Below are 24,424 nucleotides of genomic sequence, written 5' to 3' on the forward strand. Positions count from 1 at the left end.
CTCCCCTGTTTCGCAGCGATGGCTACCACTCATACACCACAATCACAGAAGTCTCAGGTACCACCGCCAGATACACCCCTAGTCCCTCGCCACACCGTACAATTTGACTATCCCACGGGGGATCTGGAGCTAGGTCGCGAGGGTGTTCTTACTGACTTGAGAAGGTATCTGCAGGTCCCATTCGTATCCCTAGCGAAGTATGTTGGTGCCGTGCCTTCTCAGCAGCTTCTGGAGGAGATGCGCGATCACTTAATCCGGAGCGAGATTCTCACCAACGACGGCCTGGAATGGAAGGACTTTCGACCCACGAAAATGTCCGAAGAGATGACGTTCAAGCTCGAGGGAATCATCTCTGGAATCTTGGAACAAGTCCCGAATTGTGCAGTATCCTACCTATCGAATCCGAAGAAAATGTCCCTCTCAGAGCGTCATAATACTTCCCTGCCGGATGGATACCTTGTGCGGGCAAACAATCGAGCTGCACCCAGGATGCATTGGTTCGATATCGCTGTGCCATTCGAATTCAAGAAGGAACAGGATGCCAAAGCTCTCCGAGACGTAAGTTGTTGTCACAGATCTCTTCGGCGCCGGCTTATCAACTCTGCTCTAGAACGAACACATTGCACAAGATAATCTGGAGCCTTCACAACATCATGCGCGAGGACCCCTGTCGTTGGTTTGCCTTCGGTATCACAATCGAGGACACGCAATTGAGACTGTGGCTCGGCAATCGTGGATTTCTCGCAGTTACAGAGCCTATCAACTGCTTCGAGGTACGCCACCTTATCGTGCTGTATGTAAGGGTACTAACTGGTATAATACATCTAGGACATTGATCGTGTCATCCCTCTCTTTCATGCTCTTGGATTTGCGTCTGCGTCTACCTCATTGAAAGGGCTCGGATGGGACCCCACTGTCGAACGGATCCGTGTAGAAGAAAAAACGCAATACAAGTTCACAATAGGGGACGAAGTGTTCACCACGACACGGGAACTTGCCACCTACGGCGCGGACTCTATGGTTGGGCGTGGAACTCGCGTGTACGAAGCCACGGACGCTAAAGGGAAGACGGTTGCCATCAAAGATTCGTGGAGAGAAATGGACCGTCAATTTGAGGGCGAGATCGTAGAAAAAATCTTGGCCTCCTGCGAGAAGAAGCTGGGAGCGGAGGATTTCGCTGATGCCAAGAAACACTTCATTGGAGTCCGGCTGTGGAAGGATGTCACAATCGACGGTGCCTCGGATGAGACGGTGAACCCGATGGCCGGAGATGAGCATAACGACACCTGGAAGCGGGAACCCATCGAACCCAAGCCCATCCTCTCCGAAAGGACGCATTTACCTACTACGGGTGACGTGCCCGACAGTGGTAAACTTTCTGCCTTCCTTCCTGCACAATTAGGCATTGTTAGGGGAAAGGACTGCAGAATCCCACAGAGAGTCCACGCGCTCATCGTTTTTGATGATGTTGGAGTCGCTATCAAGGATGTGATCTCTCTAGCCGACAATCTGAGTTGCTTGTCTGGCGGACTGAAGGGTGAAGCAACTATTTCTATTCTCCTTACCTCAATCGCTCATGCCACCCTTAGCCCTATCTTATTTGCATAAAGCAGGCTGGGTCCATCGCGATTTCAGCGTCGGGAACGTGAGTTGGGTCGTCGGTGACAACGGGGGTATCGGCAAACTGGGTGACTTCGAGTACGCGAAAGAGATAGATATTCCTCACGATGACGTTCGGTAAGAATTTCTGAAGATACCTCTCGTTGCTAACTCGTTGGCAGGGAACAATGCATTTCATGGCGATAGAAGTAGAATATCAGGAGTACTTTTTCCTCCCTCGAGCTTCCCTTCCACCTGCTTCATCTCTTGACGCAGACTTCCCGCTCCTCCCTCCATTCCACATGAACTTCCTGCATGACATCGAATCTGTATGGTGGGCATATACGTGGATCTTCTTTTATCACACGGACACGATCACGGCGAACTCCAACAATTCCTTTGATGTGCATGCGCAGTGGAGACAATTCCAGCTGGCGTTCCCTGGTGCGATTTTTCAGGGAACACGCCTGAACTTCTTCACTCAAATCCGAGGACTTCAGTGGACCTGCAAATCTATCCTTTCAGATAGATGCTCTGATGTTTGCAAAAATATTCCTCATTTCGCAGACTCTTCAAGACAGTTATGAAACGGCAGAGTCTAAATACCCCTTGCTTGCGCTTGATGACTCCCTTCTGGAAGATATGCATAGAAAAGCCGCAGGATATCTCGATGATGCGCAACCGAGTGCTGGTGATATCAAACTTGGTCCGCTCCCTGAGCTCCTCGAGCAGAAGAGGCCCCGAGAGGAAGGTGAACCGTCAGATAATGCAGGGAAGAGGATCCGACACGGTTGATTTTTTTATTGATTGTATGATAAAGACGAGAAGATGCTAGCCGAATATCTCACAGCTGTCGTGCTTGCCAATAATAACGATTCTTGTAGCTCAATCTTATTTGTCGTTTGGAGTGAGTTATCTAGCGCTCACCACTCAGTACTCAGTACTCAATATCAATGCCGCTTTGACAACTGCACCACCTACATCCGCCACGTCAACGTCAACCACCCACCCTGCGCAGTCATCATTGAACGCAGCTGGTCAATCTGCGAGTTATGTCTCGTTAGGCTCTATTGTCGCGACCATAATTTCGGCGTCGAGTAGTCCTGCTGGCCAGTCTCGAGTACAACGTCGATTTAGATGGGATGGAGATGGAGTCCCGACTCTAGAATACTGGTCGTGCCACAGAGCAGGACAGCACATAATCCGATCTGCGAAGAAAATAGTTGTGCGACACTTCTGAAATGGAACATGTACCACCCAACTTATACTCTCAATTTCTAGAGTACTTGGCTCTACCAGGTGAGATTGCCGGTGGACCTATCACTTCCCTTGATGTGCTCATCAGTACAAGAAACGAGAACGAGACGTTCAGTGGATAATCGTTCGCCTTGTGAATTGTCTGAAGTTTCGATGAAGTCCTACTAGCAATGAAGGAACGTCGGAAAATAATACAACTGCACAGCATATGGTTGCTATGAAATAGAACGCGACATCAGATTCCTCGCCCGCCTGTCACCTCCAGCGTATGGCCAGACACGTACGACGCAAGCGGTGAAGCAAGGCTGAACAGACCATCAGTTAGCTAGGGTACCAAGATAGAGACTGAAACGCACAAAAGCATGCCTGCGGCCGCCTCGTCAGCAGTGGCACCTCTCTGCAGAGGAATATCCACGAAAGCATTAGTGTTCTGAGCAGCAGCGCGCTGCCTTGCTCCGGGAATGCCCAGTGCAACCTTCTGACCGTCAATCTCAATGGTTGCACCGTCCTCTTTTGCTGCGGTCAACCTGCATCCTGTCAGGTACAATAACGTGAAAGTTTGACATGTCATACCGAGTGTGCACGAGGCCAAATGCAATGGTATTCGCACGAACACCAAATGGTCCCCACTCCTTTGCAATAGTCTTGGTGAGACCTACAACCGCAGATTTGGCAGCAGCGTAATTTGCTTGGCCAACATTTCCATGCAGACCGGACGTCGAAGAAACATTGATGATGGAACGGTTTTCAGGCGTATTGCTCTAGGAGCTTGTCATTACACGGAAATAACTAGATTAAGTGAACTTGAACGAACCTTGACTCGGAAATAAGGTGCAGCAGCACGAATAAGGCGGAAGGGTGCGCGGACGTGGATTTTCATGATAACGTCGTATGTCTCGTCTGGCATGGTGTGAATCATCTTGTCGTATGTGAAAGCCAGCTATACACATGTCAGAACAGAAGGCACTTCATAACAACTCGAAAGCGTTGACCAGTTGTTCACGATGTGATTGATCTTGCCATACTGCCTAGAATGCAGTCAGAAACGAGGCTGCCTACTCGTATGGCGAAACGGCACTGACTTTACAGTTGCGTCCACGATTGTCTGTGGAAGTCGTCTGCTCCAACATCTCCTGCAACGTATATTGCGTCGCCACCTGCTGCCTTGATCTCGTTCACTACGTCCGCAGCCTTCTTGGCGTCAATACTAAGCAGAATAACCAGTTAGACTTTGTAGGTCTAAAATGCATTCGGAACTCACTCGCTGACTACAACCTTGGCACCTTCCTTTGCGAACAGCAGCGCTGCGCTGCGCCCGATACCCTACAAATTCATATATTCATCAATATTATCCCCCTCTCAAACACAAAACTCCTTGCCTGTCCGCTACCTAACCATACGTGGCAACATTAGACAGTGTCTAGCATGACAAGCACCGTGTGACACAAACTCACCAGTAATGATAGCTACCTCTCCAGAGAGAAGCCCTCGTCCATGTGCATTGCTAAGGTGACCGGACACCTGTGCGAGACGGTTTGCCATAAGTATATACTCGTCGGTGAGTGTGCTACGTCAACAATTGTTCAAAGTCACGAACAGACTCATTCGAGCTTCTTATCAGAATTCGGCTCGGCTATAGTCATTCCCGAAGCCAATAACTCGTGAAATCCGCGTTTGCATAATGCACCAACGTTCATTCACGTTCGCGAGAGTTTGAAGCCCGAGTTCATCACCGACGTTGTGGTGTTTTACATAGAATCGTAGTGCAGATTTCACATGTCCTGACTCCTGCAGTTGCTGGAACACGCTAGTCTAAATTATCGTCAGCAACTTGACTCAAGATTAGTATGACCCGAAGAAACACCTGGTCATGGTGTAATCACTGGAAGCACACTGGAGTACGGACAAGATGCGAGGTCAGCGAGCCTGATTGCCCCGAATCATAATCCATGTCGACGTCAACTTGAAGGTTCTAAGTTACAACTGTGTAGAGAGCCGCGTAAATCAGTAGCATAACAATACACATCCACCGTAGTAAACGACTTGCACAACACTTCCGTACAATACTCGAGCTAAATATCTGCTATTACGTGCGTATATCATGCGTGCGCAAGTGTACAACATCGTACACGCATCGAAACATGGGTTTGGATACCTTGCACTGATATTAACAATATCATGGCTAATCTGAGTCCCCCCGTCGTCTCCGTTTAGACGGGCGTTGCTGAGCAATCGTGGATGCAGACACAGAAGTCTTGGCTGAACTAGGATTGACCGCTCCTCTTTGCGCGTGTCTCGCAGCTCTTGCAGAAGACCCATTGACAAGACCAGTGAAGAGGGCATCTGCATCGGCCTCAGCATCCCACATCCCATCCATCTCCACATTAGCAAGTCTGCCAAGATGACGCTCTGCCTTTAACAACAAAGCCTCTCGCTCCTCTTCCGTCTCAGCATCTACGCGCAGGGCTCTCAGAGTTCGTGCGACATACTGACAGGCAGTGTACTTTCGCATGCTATTCTCATGTTCTGAGGCTGGCGTTGCGCGAGGAGTAGGGAGATGAATGACTTCGTCAAGTTCCTCGCGGATGTCCTCGAGTTGCTCGTCTCGTCGTTTGAGGTTACGTTGGAGCCTTGCGACTTCCTTCTCCTGTGCTTCCAAGGCAGACCTTAGTCGTGCAATCTCCTCTTCAGCGCGATCCAATTCGCTTGCGAAAACAACCGGAATCTCGTCGAATTCCTCATCGATTCCAGCATCGATTCCAGCAAGTGTAACAACTGTGGGTGCTGGATTACCATTTTGAAACACCGGTGGTTGGAGCTGAACCTCTCTGACGGATGAGTTATTCATATCAGGTGATGACAGGCGCTCTGCTACAGAAGAGGGTGGTGAACTAAGAATGCTGAGCGCCCGTCCGCCAGGTGATACATCCTGGAAGGTGACATGGGAGTCTTGGGAATGATGAATGGGAGTTCCAGGTGTTGGATCGGGCTCCACCAGGTGGGTTCTTTGTTCATGTACACCCCGGCCGGTAAAAGATCGAAGTTTGACTGTTAAGCCAGTAGGAGCGGTCTGGGGTAGTTGCGGTGTATTTTGAACGGTGGAAGGATAGGCCGGAGAAAGAGGTTCGAGATTAGGGGCAGGGGCAGAAATAATGTGCGAGGGAGCCGGTTCTTGATCATTCTTGGCTCGCGAACCTCTAGGTGCGGACTTGAGTGAAATACGACGAAGGTTTTTTTCGCTGGTACTTCCTCCACAGTTTGCCACAAACCGGCAGTTTCGAAGAAGAGGCGTCCGCCTGCTGTACGAGCCCTTTGACCTGTTCAACCGTCAGCTGAAGCACTTCAGCCGACTTTTCAATTTGGAACTGGCGTTTTAGTGGACACGGTTTGGCCCTTGAACGTGCACATGGCATACAACGCAATGAACCCTGTTGCGGTGAAGGGTAGCACTTGCGTGATTGTGACACGCACGCTGCACACTGCGCAATAAGAAAATTCATGAGCTGTGAGCCGAGGACACAAGTTCTTAGGAGAGCGTACCGCAGGCTGTCTTTCGACCCATTCCACGATGACATGCACCGGCCATATCATTTGCCATGCCTCGCGAAGTTTTGCCATCAGCTCCGGGTTATCCGTGACTGTATCTGTCTTATCCTCTAATAGTTCATCAACTTCCCGTTCCTCGTCTCCCGCTACATCCATGTTTTCGTTTTCATGATGATACCTGCTACTTCGTGTCGCAGTTTTGGGCATGAGAAAAATGTCTGATAGTGATCAGTGTCAATGTGGAATATGTGCAAGGGAAGGTTTTTGTCACGTGTACATTTTTGGTTGCATCTCGGATTCTCGGTTAACTCTGTACCGCCATTTAATATTCAAGTTCTCAAGTGACTAGTCTTTGGTTGACGCCATAGCGTTCGTGTAATGAGGGTATTTGAGAAAGCAAATATATTTTGGGACGGGACTACAAAGTGCAGAGTGCGAGAACTTAAGAGAATGGCGCTATTTGTCCCCGATCAAAAGAGAGGAAGTGAGCTGCGAAGGTGGGCGGCCAGCAAGTTCGGATGAATTCTGAATGGGAGATTATGCTGATAGAGCCCACAGGAGCGGTTTGGCACATTAATGTGAAGCACCGTCATGAAATATGGTAGAGTGGTAGTGAACTGGGAGCGGGTGGGGATAAGAAGCTAGACGACAGATACATCGAAGAGCACTCGGAGGAGCGGGAACAAGAAACGCCGGCTTCTTCCACTCGTTCAAAGACCGATATTAAGTTCGAGAGAATCCTACAATCCAGCCTCTCTCGGCATTCAAGTGACGGCGACTGGGAAGACTTTCATTAATTTCACAGTAGCTGGCTCTGGCACGCATATTGCTCTACACCGGTTGAACTTCGAGTCATCCTGGCAGGCGCTTAGGCTCACTACTCTTATCTTTCGACGGACAGCGCGCAGTGAGGTCATGCTGCTGCATAAGGCATTTCCTCGCGGAGAGCGGTGTTGTCGGACACGAATACTCTCTTGGAACAGGCCACGAATGTACCATGGATTACGACTCTGCGTGTACGACCCCATAGCCTCATACTCAGGCTACTCCAGCGCAGTGACCGCCATGGGGCTTCATATCGGCAAACTAAGCCAATCCATCAAGGAGCGTGTCTTCTATAATTTCATTCTCCCGGGCCAAGGACGACGTTAGACATGGCTACGTTCCAATATAACGAGAACCTTTCTATATGCGATCATATATCGTCATCATATTATGATATCTGCGACTCACTAGTCCTCTGATGCTTTGACAGTCACTCACATGGCAGATCGGTTCTACTAGTCTTAAAAAAGACGTCAATACATTCAGTAAGTAAGTAATTTTCTTTGCTATATCGATCAATATTATAAGGTTAACATCAAAAGAATCTCTCAGCTCCAGCAGCTCGCAGCCTGTCTTGGTCTTGCGACAACGATCCTATTGCAAAGGCCCCGAATGGTTGGTATACGTTTACATAAAAGATATCGGAACAACATAACGGCGTCAGACGGTCGGCGCAGACTTCTGGAATGTCCGCGGCACACGGCAGATAGCATAAAGGGCGCAATCTAGACTCACTGGTATAAGTCAAAGCCTACATCCATCTGCATATTATCATAGTGATTTACGCTGTACCATGGTCATCCCCAAGATTCCTACCAAGGATTCGCCTGATTCTTTTGAATTTTGCTGGAAAATGACCACCAGCGCAATTCTGGTTCTTGCGGGTGGTGTCTTCGCTGGGTGGGTCGCACATTGAGTACAGCAGATGTTGATCCAATGTATCAACAGATTATCAATTGGGCTTATGGGACTTGACGAACTTCATCTTCGTGTGTTGGCCACCTCGTCAGAAGAAAAGACGGAACGGACAAATGCACAAACTGGTGCGTGCAGTATCTGACAGGTGTCACCCAACTTTCAGTCGACGATGGTTAGTGTTGAACCTCATGCAAAGGGGCCGCCACTTGGGTGCTGGTGGTAAGTCTTTACTTGCTCTCTATCCTTCTCATTCTCAAGCTCGTTCAAGGTGCTTCTTCTCAGGTAACGTTGTTCGTATCATTGAGTATACATATGGTTTCGTCTTGCATAATGAAGGGTCACGTTTAGATCATCAACGAGAGCTTGCCAATCTTTCTTGACAGCGCGGTGAGCACATGCTCGGCATATAGCCCCTTTTGGTTCAGAGCAAGATAACCTTATTGACACTCAGATTGGAGGAGGTTTACTTGCTATAGTAATTTCCGCGACTGCCATTGGTAAGTAGCGAAGTCCACGCATCAGGTTCAACAACTGATCGGACCGACTTCAGTTATATTTGGGTACGCATGCCATTTGTTTTGAGCATCACGAAACATGATGGTTGATGAAATCTTACTTTTTTGACGGACAGAGAGTAAGTACAATGTGTCGTGCGCTATGGAGTTGTTTTTGACCTACTCAAAAGGGTTATACCTCAAGCAGTTTGCGCGAGACACGGTCTCGCCATCGGCGCACGATTTGCGCCATTTGTTCTCCTTCTAATGTACCTCCTTGGTGTGTAGGCAGTTTTGACTCCTAGGAGTTTGTAAGTAACCTCTACCCGGCACAGCACCCATCGCATATCCAGTCGCAAAAATTCTCGACCGTGCCTTAGGAGTTCACGATACGCACACCTACAAGAAAGCTGAACTGAAATCCTTTCTCCAATTCCACCGTACTGGCAAAGAGCCTTTGCGTGATGACGAGATTGGCATTCTCAATGGCGTCCTGGAGCTCAGCAGTAAGAACGTGGAGATGATTATGACTTCGATTTGTGTCAGTATTTCTGATATTTCCTTTTGGTGGGCCCAACACTTACGGCGGGTGTTCATCATTGCAGGATGTTGTCATGTTGAGCTCGGATACAATTCTAGACCACGCCACTATTGACGCTATGTATTTGAATAATTGCCTTTGTCTTCGCAGGAGCGCACTTACACCTCTTTCAGCCTCACTAGCGGCTATTCTCGGTTTCCCGTGCACAAGCCAGGGAATCCGCTCGCATTTGAGGGTCTTCTTTTGATCAAGAAGGTGCATCTGAAGCCGCACTTTGTTTGAATAGCTTGTTGACAGTTGCGTGACAGTTGCTGATGTACGACCCCGCACGAGCACTCCCAGTCTCACACTTTCCTTTGTCCATCTTACCTGAGGCCCTACCATCAATCAACTGTTTCCAAGCACTCGACTATTTGTACGCCCTCACTTCATGCTTCTATTTATGCAAGCCAGGCGATAATAGAAACAATTTTTTTAGCCAGACAGGGCGCGCGCATTTATTATTGATCAGTCGGACACCTGGTTCACAGGGCGGCGCAATTGGTCTGATTACTCTAGAAGGTAACTTAGACCAATCATGTGCACTTGTCACTGCCTAACAGCTATTGTTTTTGGGTTAGATGTTATCGAAGTATGGTATTCATTTAGCTTTACTAGATATATGCCATGACATTCTCCCAGGAAATTATTTCAGAGGAAATTGTCGATGAAACTGATCAGTACGAGGACAACCACAGCAAACGGCATGCTGAGCGTATGATCAATGATACTGTCATGAGAGAGTGCGTCTGTATCTCGCTATTTGGGCTCGATCATAACTCCCTTCTTCTATCTAGCATTGTTGAACGGGAGAGAACTATATTCACGCGTACATCCACTATTGAACCTACGCAGGTGGCTTCTGTGAATATTGAGACCGTGCCCCTCCTTCCTGAGTCAAGCCAGGGCGAGTATCCCCAGGCGTATCGTTATGTTTATAATTCAACTGACGAATCATAACACGAGAATCATCGGTCTTCAAGATGACATGTATTACATTTATGTTAAAAGGCGACGTTTTCTGGGAATCGTTTTATATTCTAACGTTTGAGTGCTCATAAATCAAATTTGGCTTCCTTTTCTCGGAGACATTGAACTCGACTGAAATGTGTCTCCGTAACTCGCTTCGTCGGGAAGTCTGAAAGATCAGTGTACACTGTAGAAGGACAAGTGTTGCATTACATAATTGTTGACACTTGTTAGGATCATACATTGTCGGGTCCATCATTTTCATCTAAAATTTGTCGTAAGTCTACATTGAGTCTACAGCGCTCACCTCAAAGTTTGTCAATTCAAATCAGGCTAGGTTCAACGGGCATCCGAACATCCCTGACAGTCAGAGTCCCAAAGTTAGCGAGGAGGGCTCTTGTCGAACATGATCGGTTGCCCATCTCCCGAAACCTCTGCCGGCTACACCCGTGCCCAGCGCTCGGGCCTTTTGTCATCAACTAGATCTGAGACGGCGTCAAAAGTCCCAAAAGGAAAGAACCGAATAGATTCTACTGCAGTGCGTCGAAAAACAAGGACTAACCACCAAGAGCCATCAACATTGAAGGTCCGCTAGCCTCATCACATCATCCCCATGGAGGTCGATGTCCTCATCGAACTCTTCGAAATCCTCCTATCCTCCAATCATACTACACTCCTTGGTCCTTGGCATCGGTCTTCTCGGTGCGGCATGTGCACGTTACGATACGTGTACCGTCATAACCTACTCCTGTGTCCCAGGTTGTGTTTTCAGCAACACGATCAATGTCTCACTTCGAGACCTTTGATCGAAGCCAACAAGGTACGTACAAGGCCTTGATAAGTCTCTTCCTGGCACGTGGTACTTGGCATGACCTGTCAGTCGAATGGAACATCATATTAACCTGATAGCGATTGTCCTTTATGAGGATGTTCAGGTGACCTTTGCAGTCATGCAACCGAATGCATCGCGCCCTCGCAATCACCGAGTTACTCACGCACATCCTCCGCGATGTGTACAATGATGATGAGGGACTCAATCTCCGCCCGGGGATCAAGGACATGGCTAGGATTTCTCAGGTCTGCAAGACTTTCCGAGATCCTGCATTGGATCTCCTTTGGAGAAATCTCGACAGCCTGCTCCCGCTTCTTCGGGTGCTTCCTCTTGAAGAGCACAGTGATAAAGCTCGACTTTCAAAGGTCGTCTCATCAGCCCATTACTAGCCACCTTCAGTTTACTGATTTTGCCGCAGGTTCTTGCGGACCTGAAGTCGACAGAGCGCCAGTGTTATATCTCAATATCCAACCGCGTGCGCACTCTATCCTTTTCGGAACCACACGAACCTATCCCTCGCAATTTAATAAATGATATTATTGAATACAATCTCCTCTTAACTCCTCGCATAGATGTCCTCCACTTTCGCATATCATCCGAGGCCGGCCTTCGTCTTCTCCCAGCCCTTATCACACCCGAATTGACCGACATCTCCCTATCTTTCGATGAAAATTTATATATTTTCAATCGTCCGCTAGACCTTGGCGATCTCATCAAGTCGGTCTACACGACTATTTTTCGGTGTGCGCCCAAGCTTGTACATTTCTCTGTAGTTGATTTGTACGAAGCACTGCCGTTGTTGTCACTTACTAAGGCCCCGGGTCAAGATCATATGGATATAGCATGTCTCCAAAGCCTGACACATGCAGTATTCTACATAACTGCCGCTTCCTTACCACAAGTTCTCGAATTGATGTCACAGCTTCGTAAGCTGGAGGACCTGACCATTCAGGTTTGCGAGAAACCTTTCGAAGAAATTCCCCACCTCTCCTCCTTCGCGTCAGAGACATTCGGCTCGCTGAAGAACGTCGCGTTTGATGGCTCTCTTGATATCATCAGCCGCATATTCTCCGCATTCCCAATCAATAGCTTCATCCAATCAGTGATTCTACGAATGCACGGTCTTTACACCAATGCCGATATTGCACTGGTACTCTCGGCGGTTGTTGCAGCTGTGTCCAAGGAGTCATTACGGAAGATTATAATAACTTCCGTGCTCTCAACAAGCGACCTTGCACGCTGGGATGCTGATTCGGGAATCGACACTCGCCAATTCATACTAGACATACACGCCATCGAGCCCGCCCTGCAGTTCCGGAATCTCGAGATCTTTTCGGCTTGTCTCGGCGTCCCACTTTATCTCACAGACAAAGACCATCTGCGCATCGCACAAACATGGCGCTCCGTGCAGTTACTATACATGTCTTCGATCGTCCAGCGTGTTGTCTTGGCACACAAGCCTCCGGCTAGTATTGCGTCTCTGGTGCACTATGCACGATATTGTCGCCGCTTGAAAGCGCTTGGGTTGTGCCTCGATGCATCTACGAAAGCCAGTGTCGATGCATGTATGCAGGCCGTGGACACCTGCGAGGAGTACGTTCCAGAAGAAAACCACAGCCTCCCATCTTCCTCAATCCAGATGGTCGAGTTTGGTCCTTCGTGGCTGGAGTGTAACTTCGACCCTGGGCACATCAACTCTCTAGCCATGGCGTTCACGAGGCTTTTTTCCAACTTAGCTGCGTGTCGTGCGTGCCGGACGGAGGAGCTTGGGGTGCCGCAGGCTGCATGGACTTGGATGAAGGTGCAGACATTGTACGAATACATCCTCTTTACAGATCAGGGTTGCAACGTAAATACCCCACGGAGCGCGTGGAAATTGAGACTGTTTTCCAAGGTGTGTCGTGTGTGGTTTTCGCTGCTAGATATTCAATTTGATTGTACGTCTAGTGGACCTCGGACTATGGAAAAGATTACGAGAAGGTTGCCCTGGCGGCCCCTGGTTCATCCGTAGAAGTTGACTTTGATGAGTACGTCCTCCATTGATCTATGGGTGCTCAATCTCACACGCCGACCTTTGGTGTTACAGTGATCAGAATGCGGAGGCGTTCAATCAGATCATGTACAAGACAGCAAGGGACGAACTCGCGAAGATATCCAAAGAACACGAGGTTATGTGAACAAGACCCATAGAGTGCAGGGTGGCATGTCTGTCGCTAATGTAGCTTTCATCCACCCATGACGACCAAAGTGCGGTGATCATTACATGGAGATCCACGCGTGGTGATCACTGGATTAGTTATTTCCATTGATTTGGGCATAGAATGGGAGTTTAATCTCATCGATGCATTCCACACGCATAAGTTATAGTAACAATCAAGGGAAGGCTGCCGTTCTGAAGATTACTTAGACATTGTCGCCGTCCTTAAGAATCTCACAATGTCCGGCATAGCTTTAGCTTGGTGGGCTATATTTGACCTATCTCGAGTCGTTTGGTGGTCACGAATGCACATACCCGACCCCGACGATAGCAAGGCGGTCGAAAGGGATGGAGAGACCGACGAGCTAACAGTACGCAGTCCCGTGATTTTCGTCATGATGCGGCGGGAACATCCTGTAGCCTTTGTTGTTCGTAACACATCTGTGATGTCATCATCTAAAACGTTGGAGTATTAGTACAACCCGTGTGGTTTAGTGAGCACCCTCGGCAGCTTTGTTCAGTGCTCTGCTGCATACATGTGTCAGTTATGTATAGGGTTATAGTCTATCTCGCTCGTACTCTGTAGGGTCTTCAGCAAGGATAGTTCGCAGGTAACATTACTCACCGAATCATATGCTACTACCGCATCTAATAACTTAGAACTGTGACGATGCAGGAGTAAATTAGATTCATTCAGCGGGACAATGTGTGTGGCACTAGTACAGAACAACAAAGTGTTGTGCAGAAATATCTGACATATATGAGCAACAGGAGAGCAACGGAATGGAAATACAGAAAATGGAATAATATAGCGAATCGGGTCTCTGACTACTACACACCGATGTGAACAAATACAATCCGCTGTTCCAGTGGAATATCACTGCGCCACAATTTCTTGTGCACGCATGCAGCGCGTGCAGTCCAGTCTCCCTGAATCATCTATCAGATGGTCGTAAAAACCAGACACGACCTCCTGTGCTACCTCATCGTCGACAGACCACATGGAACCAATCACACTGCGAAATCCGGAGAATTGCATTGCCGCAGCGAGGTGGATCGATTCATCGGGACTCTTCTCATCGCCTACGGTAGTGTGGCAAGCCGATAGGAATGCAAACTGCGGCTCCTGCCAGTTGGATCGGATGATGTCCTTGATCATCAACGGCCCATCGCGCATCGCGAAGGAAGATTCAAATGGTCGTCGTCGATTAGGCATTCCGTGGCAGGCCAGGTGAAGCCACTGGTTACGGTTCAGCGCATCAAATGCACCCTTGACCGTTGCGTCGCTGTCCTCGAGCCGCATGAAGGACGACACGACGGGCGCGAGACGCTTGGCGACAAAGGCTACCTCGGGAGCTACACATTCAAGTGGCCTCCCTCCATCAGGGTTTCCTTGACCAATGGCAACAAAATGTTGCGGGGACCCATCTAGTGATACCTGCCGTCTCGCACGAACAAGCGTGGCCAAAGTGGGGGTGTACGAGGAGATGTAGATGTGAGACAAACTGTCTCTCTTCTTCTCATAAGCTCCTGCTGCATGTAGAGGGAGCAGCGCGAACTCAGCAGTGGGACACCACCAGATACGCGAACCAGGGCGAACATTCAACACCTTGAGGGCTTGTACTACGGGGCCAACGATGTGATGCCAAAGTTTACGAAGGATGCTGACAAGCTCGAGTTGAGTATCAGAAGAACCAAATTCTTTTATAAGGGACTGAAACTCGGAGGACAAATCAGAAACTTCGGTCTGCGTGATATCAATCGGAACGTGGACAGGATCTTGGTCGCTAAGGACAATCAAGGCATCGCAGCAATACTGACTGGCATTGACAATGACGACAGGACCGTCTTCAGCTGCCTTCTGGAGGTCGGAGAAAAGGGGGGGCAAGAGAAACCGAGAAAAGTCGGGAAGCATGCGGATCCGTGAAACGACATCATCCCATTGCATGGTCAGTTGTCGGATTTGCGGGGACTGGTCTTCGGTAGACTGGTCGAACGCATTACGAAGGCGAAAACTCAACCGTCTGAACTCCTCTGCCAAGGCCGTGGCGGTGTCACCTGAGACAGAAAGTTCATCCAGTGGCGTGCTGAAGCGTGCCAGCTGGGTCCAAAACACTGCACGACCTTGCTCAACTAGCTCCACCGCAGTTGTCAGCGCACCATGACGAACACTGCATGAAAAAGCATCTGTGGCAAGGGAAGAAACGGCCTCCCTGATGACGTCGAAATGATGTGAAGAAGACGACAAGAGAGCAACTTGCTGATCCAGGAATTTGAGTGCAGTCTGATAGGCAAGCAATGCAGATGCGTGATCGAGGGTGTCGGCGAGGGCTGCCCATGACTTTGCAACAAGAAGGTCTGTGCGAGATGCTGCATGCGATAGGTGGGAGAGTTGAGAATATAAGCTAAATGCTTCATGAAGGTCAGACTGGATGCCCCGCTGGCGGAATCTATCTCGAAGGCTAAGTGCAAGATAGTCCAGAGATGAGGATCTGCCTGAATGAGTGAGGGGACGAAGGAGTAATGCATCCCGATGCAGCTCGATGGCCTCATCAAGGTCAGACATAATGCCACGCTGCTGGAATCTGTTGTGAAGGCTGGTAGCAAGATTGCTCAGAGACGAGGGTCGATCTGAATGACCGGGGGGATGAAGGAGTAATGCATCCCGATGCAGCTTAATGGCCTCATCAATGTCAGACATGATGCCATGCTGTAGGAATCTGTCTCGAAGGCCGTTTGCAAGATTGTCGAGAGATGAGCGTCTATCTGAATGACCGGGGGGACGGAGGAGTAATGCATCCCGATGCAGCTCGATAGTCTCATCAAGGTCGGACATGTTTGGATGCTGCTGAAATCTGTCTCGAAGGCTGATTGCAAGATTGTTCAGAGACGACGATCGATCTGAATGACCGGGGGAACGGAGGAGTAATGCATCCCGATGCAGCTCAATGGCCTCATCAAGGTCAGACATGATGCCACGCTGTAGGAATCTGTCTCGAAGGCTGTTTGCAAGATTGCTCAAAGACGAGGATCGATTTGAATGACCGAGAGGACGAAGGAGTAATGCATCCCGATGCAGCTCGATAGCCTCGTCAAGGTCAGACATGATCCCACGCTGCAGGAATCTGTCTCGAAGGCTGAGTCCAAGATTGTTCAGAGACAAAGATCGATCTGAATGACCAGAGGGACAGAGGAATAGTGCATCCCGATTCAGCTCAATGGCCTCATCAAGGTCAGACATAATCCCACGCTGCTGGAATCTCTCTTGAAGACTGAGTGCAAGATCGTTCAGAGACGAGGATCTATTTGAATGACCAGGGGGACAGAGGAGTAAGGCAGCCCGGTGCAGCTCAATAGCCTCATCAAGGTCAGACATAATGCCACACTGCTCGAATCTGTCGTGAAGGCTGATTGCAAGATTGTTCAAAGACGAGGATCTATCTGAATGACCGGGGGAATGGAGGAGTAACGCATCCCGATGCAACTCGATGGCCTCATCAAGGTCAGACATGATCCCACGCTTCTCAAATCTGTCGTGAAGGCCGCTAGCAAGATTGTTCAGAGATGAGGATCGATCTGAATGACCGGGGGGACAGAGGAGTAATACAGCCCGGTGTAGCTCAATGGCCTCATCAAGGTCAGACATCATGCCACGCTGTAGGAATCTGTCGTGAAGGCCGGTAGCAAGATTGTTCAGAGACGAGGATCGATGTGGATGACCGGGGGAATGGAGGAGTAATGCATCCCGATACAGCTCAATGGCCTCATCAAGATCAGAGATGATGCCACGCTGCCGGAATCTGTCGTGAAGGCCAGTAGCAAGATTGTTCAGAGATGAGGATCGATCTGAATGACCAGGGGGACAGAGGAGTATTGCATCCCGATGCAGCTCGACGGCCTCATCAAGATCAGACATGATGCCATGCTGCTCGAATCTAGCTTGAAGGCTGATTGCAAGATTGTTGAGAGACGAGGATCGATCTGAATGACCGGCAGGACGGAGGAGTAATGCATCCCGATGCAGCTCGATGGCCTCATCAAGGTCGGACATGATGCCATGCTGCCCGAATCTGGCTTGAAGGCTGATTGCAAGATTGTTCAGAGACGAGGATCTATCTAAATGGCCGGGGGAACGGAGGAGTAATGCATCCCGATGCAGCTCGATGGCCTCATCAAGGTCGGACATGATGCCACGCTGCCGAAATCTCTCTTGAAGGCCGCTAGCAAGATTGTTCAGAGATGAGGATCGATCTGAATGACCGGGAGAACAGAGGAGTATTGCATCGCGATACAGCTCGATGGCCTCATCAAGGTCAGACATGATGCCACGCTGCTCGAATCTGTCGTGAAGGCTGATTGCAAGATTGTTCAGAGACGACGATCGATCTGAATGGCCGAGGGGACGGAGGAGTAATGCATCCCGATGCAGCTCAATGGCCTCGTCAAGGTCAGGCATGGTGCCATGCTGTAGGAATCGGTCTCGAAGGCTGAGTGCAAGATCGTTCAGATACTCGGATCTATCTGAATGACCAGGGGGACAGAGTAGTAGTAATGCATTCCGATGGAACTCGATGGACTCATTAACATCGAACATGATGCCACACTGCCCGAATCTATCTCCAATGTCGAGCGCAGGATTGTTGAGAAACGAGGACCGAAGAGAATGACCTGGAGGACAAAGCTGCAGCCCAGCTCGATACACTGGGTCAGTGATGCTGTGAAAGGTCTCGAATTGAGTGCAAAATGGAATGAGATCAGAGTGAATACACACTGAAAGAGCTGAAACTACAGTGCTGGTCCACCAAAGACCTGCCAGTCGAGAAGAGTGATTCAGTGAGTGCTCAGCCAGTCCAGGGAATTTAACGGACAACGGACTGGAAGGCCACGGTGAGGTGGAACACTATATGGGGCCGCTAGGTGCACACTGCACAGCCTGTGCACTGGTATCACGTTAATCATTACAGGATAACTTGAGAAAATGATGAGTTCATTGCAATTGCCCTTCAGTCACATACCTCTGTGACTTAGGAAATATTACAGCCGCGTTTTACCGTTAGTCTACTGCAAGCCCAGGAAAACGCATGCATTGAAAACATGGGAGGACATAATTGAATCATTGATGGATTGAACTGAAACTCGCATGTTGATTACATAACGTTGTCATTTGCCGCCCCATTATCTTGGACTGCGCATACGGAGACCATGCACATCTATTTCAGACACTAAAAAAATGTCTTAAATATCCTTTACGCCGTAGGGCACTTGTGCCAAAATACCAGCCCTCAGCACGAAAATAATATCAAAGTTCATATATACTACATACGTGATACTCGTCACGACTTCACGCCCCAAATCCTACAACCCCTCTCCATACTTGGCTTCAACAATCCTTCGTCTCCAAACCGTGGCTCGAAGCGCGCAGCGAAGCGTTTTGGGTGCGCAATCACGCTTGCCACACAGTCCGATTGGTCAATAGGATTCTCCGGGTCCTGTATGATCTTGAACGACCACAAGAGGAGCGCGAGGTTGATGAAGATCGAGCGATTCGCTATGTGTCGCCTGGGGCAAATTCTGCACGTCATTTTTCGGGAAAAGGCATACCTGCGTCCAAAACCGTATGAAGGGAACTTGAGCTTGAGGTCCTCACGGATCTTTCCATCGCTGTCGAGCCATCTCTCGGGTCCAAACTTGTCAGGGTTTGGATAGACGTTCGGGTCGCGCGAGATAGCCCTGTCAAAGCATAGTCAGCGCGCACATTTCGCCTACAATGCACATCATTCGGTACCAGTGGTTCCCAAAGACAATAGCGCCTTCTGGTATGCAAATGTCTTTCTACTCGACCAGCGAATCAATTTAAGAATTATGCCAAAACATTGGAAACGTACATATGGTATGTCGGTCAGGCCTCCAACGAAGACACTCAAGCATGAACGCCTCAATCTGGGGAAGAGCACCGTAGTCGTGCAACGTGGGAGCTATGATGACCAGGTTGAGATTTATGAGCTTACATGTTGACCTACCCCTGTCACGACCAATGACGGTGTCCAGTTCCTCTTACACTTTCTCCTGCGCCTTGGGATAGCATGCAGCAGTCGCGTCTGAACCGGCACCAAAGAGCGAACTAGGCCATTTCTTCATCCGAAAGCTTGTGCGAAAACTGATTCTCGAGAAGGTACCGAGAAAATGAGGGTCCAGCTTCGCGGGTCGCCTACGAACTAGTTGAGTGGGTGTTCAGGAAAGATATTTGAAAATATACCAATTGTTTCGGAACACGATCAAGTTGATCATGGAAGAGGACTCTCTTCCCTTCTCCACTCCTCCAACTCGGTCGTGTATCGCGGGAGGTATCTGATTATTGGGAAGCATTCTACCAGTAACGCAAGAGAATGTGGAAGCGCTTGAGCATCTTGTGGATGATGATGACCTCGAGAGCATTCATGGCAAGATGACTGAAGCGGCATAGCTTGAGTTGAATACATGAGTGGTAATAAAATCAGCCATCAAGTAAAACACCGTTTCGCGGCCGCTTGGTGTTCTTAGGGTCATCAAGGATGCTCCTGCGGGTGCAAGGATCATACGTAGACTGGTAGACAGAATCTCTCCTGCTGCAACTGCACGAGGATGGCTCGCTGGCAAACCACCTTCTTTTTCGATGATGTCAACGGATTCCTGTACGAGTGAGTATGTGCTCTAGGTAGCCATTAGTTCGGAACCATCTCACCTGAGTCTGCCAATGATGATCATGACCCTGGGCCCAACCCGGAAGCGAGATGGTTGTATCAATCCATCCAGCAAAGCGTCGAGATTGGCTGGATGTGTTCACTGTTAGCGAACGGAGAGTATTGTTTTTATGAACTCACTTTTCTTTTGGGAAAGCGTTGTCCAATAGCCAATGTCCAAGGAGAAGAGGCAAACGTCGTATCTTGATGCGGAGGATACCGCCCGCTACTACGAAAGCCACCACATTAATCATGCTCCCAAGGAGATCTTGAATCCAAACGTGAAGTCGAGCGAACTATCACGGCCCTCAAATTTTAAAATTTCAAAGCCCGAGATATAGCAATTTGAATGAGAATAGATAAGTGCCGGATCCAACAAAACCCTCGAAGGGATCGCTATTATGCAACCAACTCAAAGGAACATGATAAGTTGCGACGCTTTTGCGATTCACGACAAAGTCACGATGACGGACGCATAGGGGACTCTAGGGACCGCTTCTTCCGAGTTGGTTCAACTTGCGGAGAGTATAAATCGGCAAGAATTCACTTCGAGACTCTCAAGCTCTCACCTAGTAATAAGTATCTGCATGTGCGGAATTCAAGCACTTCATCATCTCCTATATCTTACAAATTCGAACAAGGCATTCGTGACAAAATCCAGCTTAAGATCCCTGCAAATCTTCCGGTCTGTTTAGCAACCTCCCCTCCATTCCACCTTCAACCATCACTACTTGACCAGTGACATGACCGGAGAGAGTGGATGATGCAAGGACTACGACCTGCGTCGCGACGTCGATCGGCATGGCCACTTTTTAAGTGGAGTCCTGTGGTGACACGAAATTCAACATGGATCATGAATCATGATGGTGTCACTAACGTAGACAATGCACGATACACCATTTGAGGATCCTTCAAGGCCTCTTCAGCCATGGGTGTTCTGACCCAGCCAGGCGCAATACAGTTGACCCTGCCTTTTGGGGCTATCTTCACGATTTCATTCTTGAGAGTAAGGTTCAAACCGTACATCATTGCTAGAACATGATGAGTCCATGCCAGATTGCAGACAGAATCGTTACTGACCGCTCTTTGTTGCAGAATAGTCCCCGTGATTGGCTTCGCCATACTTTCCAGCAGTACTTCCGATAAGCACGATCGCTGCCTTTTCCTTGATGGTGGAGGATGCACTTTCAAGGTGCTTCAGATACTCTCTACACACCAGGAATGATGACGTCAAGTTCGAAGTCATGGTGGTATTCCATTGGTCCAGCGTCATCTTTGCGATTGGGACATCTGCAGTGGGATATATAGCGTGGTTGACGATCACCACTTGTACGGGGCCATGAGGCATAGCAGATAGCGACTCGAACATAGCCACCACGGCATCCTCTTGAGACAGATTCGCCTGGACATGTTGAAGATTGGCGTTCGATGCCAGAAGCTCCTGGATTGGATCAAATTGGGAGTTGTAATGTGCGGTTACGTTCGCCCCCAATGCTGGATGTCCGAGTCTGTTTCAACTCAGTAGTCGTCACTCGAGAGTAAATTACTCACCACAAAACAATCTCACGGTCTCTAGCCCGATGCCACCACTTGCCCCTGCTCGAGTACTGTCAGGTGAATAGTGCGATAGGATACTGTAGAATACGACCTGTTACAACGACATGCACTCCTTGCAATCCAAGATCCATGATGTGCTATATTATCGGTGTGATGTTACTTGGATAACCAGACGATTAACAGGCGATAACGGCCCCAGTAGTGTCGAAGTGTGAAAAATTCAATGCTACTACTCATGTAGCTGGTTCCATTAGACAGGTGACCCATCGATTATGAATAGCTTCGAGCGTGTGTTATATGGGCGCTTCAATTGTAGTTCGAACGTTCAAGTAGCGGCAGACTGTAACGGTCACTCAGTTGACACCGGCATCTTCTCACCCTCATTCAACACCTCGATTGAAACTCAGCAATCAGAATTATATCAGGACACACGGACGCTGACTGGCCTCGATGATCCTTGCTTAAGCTTGCTTGTTACTTCTCTTGGTTAACGGACAGCAGTCACTCTGTGCACGGATATGTGTACAGTACATTAGTGGTTAGCCTTGATTGGTTTTCAGTGATCACCATCCTGACACGTACACTTTCAGTATGCACTGCAATGCGACGTAAATCACCGCTACACAGGATCCATGTGAATACTATGGTGCACGAATGCTCTTCTATCACCAAGCCACATGCACCAGAAGCTATGGTCATAAATGAAATATATTTAATCTGCATGTCAATAATGCGCTGGCCTTCCTGTCTCCCATAATGATGGCAGCTTCTTCCAAACCGACAGAAGAAAATTGGCATCCATCCAGCCTTTTTGTATATAACCCACTCCCGGGTCACCAAGACTTTGACTTGACAATATCTGATGCGAAGTCCACTGCTGATGCTAGAGCCGATTTCTACGATCGCAGTCTGACGAGTCGCAGATATGCCCTTGTCGGAGTGGCATGTTCAAGTATCTTCAGCTGCTTATGCATCATTGCAGGGATTGTCACTTTAGCCAACCACGGAATCTCGGGAGTAACCCCGCTCAACATATTCGAGTATCATGATGTGATGGCCATCGGTGTGGGGCCCATCCAAGTACTACCGCTGCGGGGGGAGATATTGACCCTGATACTTGACTTATTTGTCACGTTATGTACCGAGTCCATAGGCTTCGTACACGGCATCTCATTGCGCTCTGCGCTAGCCTCAGAGTCTCGGCTTCGTTTCAACACCAATCTGCGCCTTCTGACCGCAGCCCGTGGATGGTATAACCCTAATAGCGCCTTCCTTAACGGTATCTCAGCTGTCCATATCCTACAGCGCGGCCTCACTCGTTGTATGCCAGGACTTTTGGATGACACCAGCAGGTGGAAGTTCTGACAGTATTAGTATCGCAGGGTTTCCGCTCCTCATTTTGGGCGTCGCACTACTCCTCCAGGTGATGATCGCATTGTCAGCGATGCGGGCTGTCAAAATCTTGACGTGGAGTTCTTCACCTTTCGACTTGACTGCTGCACTCGTCCACCACGCGCAATTGACCCCTGCTACTTTCCGGTGCATGCGTCCTGTGTCTGACCTCGACATGTATGGTGGTCCAGCGAAGCCACCAGAGACACAGCCCTCTGCGTGGCATGCTCACCCTAGCATCCGTAAAGTTGTCATTTATCTTTGGCTGATCGTTGCAGCGTGCGCTGGATGGGCTGTACTCGTCATGTATTTCTGGGACCACTTCCACCTCGCTCAAGTTGTTCCCACCTCTCCGCTTACACTCCAAACGTGGTCGTTTCTCCGGAATCTTATGGGCAATTACGTCATATATGATCTGCCAGGTGTCAATCTTGAGGCATGGATTGTGGTCTTTGTCTTCACTGCAGTAGTCCAGGGACCATTGACGCTTGGGCTGCATTGCTCAGAGCTCATCGCGAATGTCATCCGAGACGAAAGACAGTGGAGATGTGCTACCAAAAGGAAAGGACTTAGTGTGGCGACGAACCCGCTGAAGCCAATTTTCATTCATCCGATGTGTCTCATACTTTTCATCGCGAAGCCTTTCCTGCGTGAGTCATTCACGCCTAGTATTTTGTTGTCAGCGTTATTGAACACTATCCTCTATGATCACAGACTGGATGTTTGGGCTCTCATTCTCCTTAGCTTTGACAGCCTTTGACGAGAATATAAACGCTCTGGTGATGTCTATGTTCACTGCCCAGGTTTGTACTTACTGCCCATGTAAAATTGCTACAACATTCTCACACATTCTCGCAGATCTGGAACTTATGCATTGCGCTCTTTATATTTTCCTGTTTCTTCACCTTCATCGCACTACGCCGACCGCACGGTCCCCAGCCAGCTGCATATGGCCACCTCCAGACGCTCGCCAACCTCGTGGATGAGTGGTCCCCTGTGATGTGGTGGGGACACAAGGAGAATGGAATTCCGTACTGTCATGCTGGTAGGGTACTTGGATACTCACAGTGATACTATATTGACACTTTTGAAAAGGGACAAGCGATCACCCGCTGCCGGACGTGAAGATGGACTGCGTTTATGCTGGTTCCGTTGCTGGGTCTCCGGTACCCCTCTCGTGAGAGGTACTCGCCTGACTTTTTAGAGGGAGTGTTCTGATTTCTCTTTTTTAAATAGAGAAGTATATCCATGTCAGGCTGGCGATGCATTCACGGTGCACACAATCAGCCATGCCATTGAACGAGACATGCGATTTTCATGCTATCTACTGCATTCCAGTTGGTTCTTCTTATAGCATTCATACGAGTCTGGGACAACTTTTAGTGGAAACACTTTCGATCGGACCTTCAAGCAATTGTAATTTTGGTGGATTATAACTTGAAATCATGTAGCTGATGGACACTTTTCCTCACGGCATCTCTGTACCGGACCTTACCACATCATCATACGATGAAACCGTTCCTTACCATTCAATGCCAA

General features: G+C 48.9%; 8 protein-coding genes across 8 annotated transcripts; 4 read left to right on the forward strand and 4 right to left on the reverse strand.

Moving 5' to 3' along the window:
- Positions 1–18: 18 nt before the first annotated feature.
- On the forward strand, positions 19–2,488 carry F5891DRAFT_1206366 (uncharacterized protein; the record flags this gene model as incomplete). Its single annotated transcript, XM_041369035.1, has 6 exons — positions 19–558; positions 630–773; positions 829–1,537; positions 1,590–1,732; positions 1,782–2,138; positions 2,167–2,488. The coding sequence occupies 6 exons, from the start codon at positions 19–21 to the stop codon at positions 2,392–2,394; spliced, it is 2,121 nt and encodes a 706-aa protein (XP_041234410.1). The 3' UTR covers positions 2,395–2,488.
- A 603-nt stretch (positions 2,489–3,091) lies between these two features.
- On the reverse strand, positions 3,092–4,398 carry F5891DRAFT_1180400 (uncharacterized protein; the record flags this gene model as incomplete). Its single annotated transcript, XM_041365926.1, has 9 exons — positions 3,092–3,161; positions 3,213–3,383; positions 3,430–3,617; positions 3,671–3,796; positions 3,860–3,884; positions 3,944–4,063; positions 4,118–4,179; positions 4,224–4,246; positions 4,311–4,398. 9 exons carry the CDS (start codon positions 4,396–4,398, stop codon positions 3,092–3,094), a joined length of 873 nt encoding a protein of 290 aa, XP_041234411.1.
- A 356-nt stretch (positions 4,399–4,754) lies between these two features.
- F5891DRAFT_995152 (uncharacterized protein) lies at positions 4,755–6,657 on the reverse strand. Its single transcript, XM_041378320.1, has 3 exons — positions 6,397–6,657; positions 6,126–6,335; positions 4,755–6,064 (listed from the first exon to the last, which is right to left on the reverse strand). The coding sequence occupies exons 1-3, from the start codon at positions 6,607–6,609 to the stop codon at positions 5,039–5,041; spliced, it is 1,449 nt and encodes a 482-aa protein (XP_041234412.1). The 5' UTR covers positions 6,610–6,657; the 3' UTR covers positions 4,755–5,038.
- Positions 6,658–8,020: 1,363 nt separating this feature from the next.
- On the forward strand, positions 8,021–10,094 carry F5891DRAFT_1124435 (uncharacterized protein; the record flags this gene model as incomplete). Its single annotated transcript, XM_041363892.1, has 16 exons — positions 8,021–8,127; positions 8,176–8,270; positions 8,323–8,364; positions 8,428–8,435; positions 8,494–8,532; positions 8,597–8,642; positions 8,696–8,705; positions 8,831–8,919; positions 8,975–9,180; positions 9,245–9,300; positions 9,354–9,435; positions 9,489–9,595; positions 9,659–9,767; positions 9,862–9,962; positions 10,017–10,048; positions 10,075–10,094. The coding sequence occupies 16 exons, from the start codon at positions 8,021–8,023 to the stop codon at positions 10,092–10,094; spliced, it is 1,149 nt and encodes a 382-aa protein (XP_041234413.1).
- Positions 10,095–10,824: 730 nt separating this feature from the next.
- Positions 10,825–13,197, forward strand: F5891DRAFT_1206412 (uncharacterized protein; the record flags this gene model as incomplete). Its single annotated transcript, XM_041369036.1, has 4 exons — positions 10,825–11,385; positions 11,439–12,914; positions 12,968–13,047; positions 13,107–13,197. The coding sequence occupies exons 1-4, from the start codon at positions 11,149–11,151 to the stop codon at positions 13,195–13,197; spliced, it is 1,884 nt and encodes a 627-aa protein (XP_041234414.1). The 5' UTR covers positions 10,825–11,148.
- Positions 13,198–14,094: 897 nt separating this feature from the next.
- Positions 14,095–20,190, reverse strand: F5891DRAFT_1180404 (CHAT domain-containing protein; the record flags this gene model as incomplete). The annotated part of the gene is made up of 8 exons (XM_041365927.1): positions 14,095–18,026; positions 18,592–18,776; positions 18,819–18,947; positions 19,276–19,425; positions 19,589–19,680; positions 19,731–19,886; positions 19,939–20,026; positions 20,078–20,190. 8 exons carry the CDS (start codon positions 20,188–20,190, stop codon positions 14,095–14,097), a joined length of 4,845 nt encoding a protein of 1,614 aa, XP_041234415.1.
- Positions 20,191–20,358: 168 nt separating this feature from the next.
- F5891DRAFT_995199 (NAD-P-binding protein) lies at positions 20,359–21,834 on the reverse strand. The gene is made up of 6 exons (XM_041378321.1): positions 21,585–21,834; positions 21,488–21,532; positions 21,017–21,430; positions 20,827–20,967; positions 20,506–20,744; positions 20,359–20,451 (listed from the first exon to the last, which is right to left on the reverse strand). The coding sequence occupies exons 1-5, from the start codon at positions 21,622–21,624 to the stop codon at positions 20,599–20,601; spliced, it is 786 nt and encodes a 261-aa protein (XP_041234416.1). The 5' UTR covers positions 21,625–21,834; the 3' UTR covers positions 20,359–20,451; positions 20,506–20,598.
- Positions 21,835–22,249: 415 nt separating this feature from the next.
- F5891DRAFT_974143 (uncharacterized protein) lies at positions 22,250–24,066 on the forward strand (the record flags this gene model as incomplete). The annotated part of the gene is made up of 6 exons (XM_041376422.1): positions 22,250–22,445; positions 22,476–22,814; positions 22,846–23,535; positions 23,600–23,688; positions 23,744–23,930; positions 23,981–24,066. The coding sequence occupies 6 exons, from the start codon at positions 22,250–22,252 to the stop codon at positions 24,064–24,066; spliced, it is 1,587 nt and encodes a 528-aa protein (XP_041234417.1).
- Positions 24,067–24,424: the final 358 nt, after the last annotated feature.

This window comes from Suillus fuscotomentosus (genome assembly GCF_016647785.1).
Source record: "Suillus fuscotomentosus strain FC203 chromosome Unknown F5891scaffold_1, whole genome shotgun sequence".
Taxonomy (NCBI): domain Eukaryota; kingdom Fungi; phylum Basidiomycota; class Agaricomycetes; order Boletales; family Suillaceae; genus Suillus; species Suillus fuscotomentosus.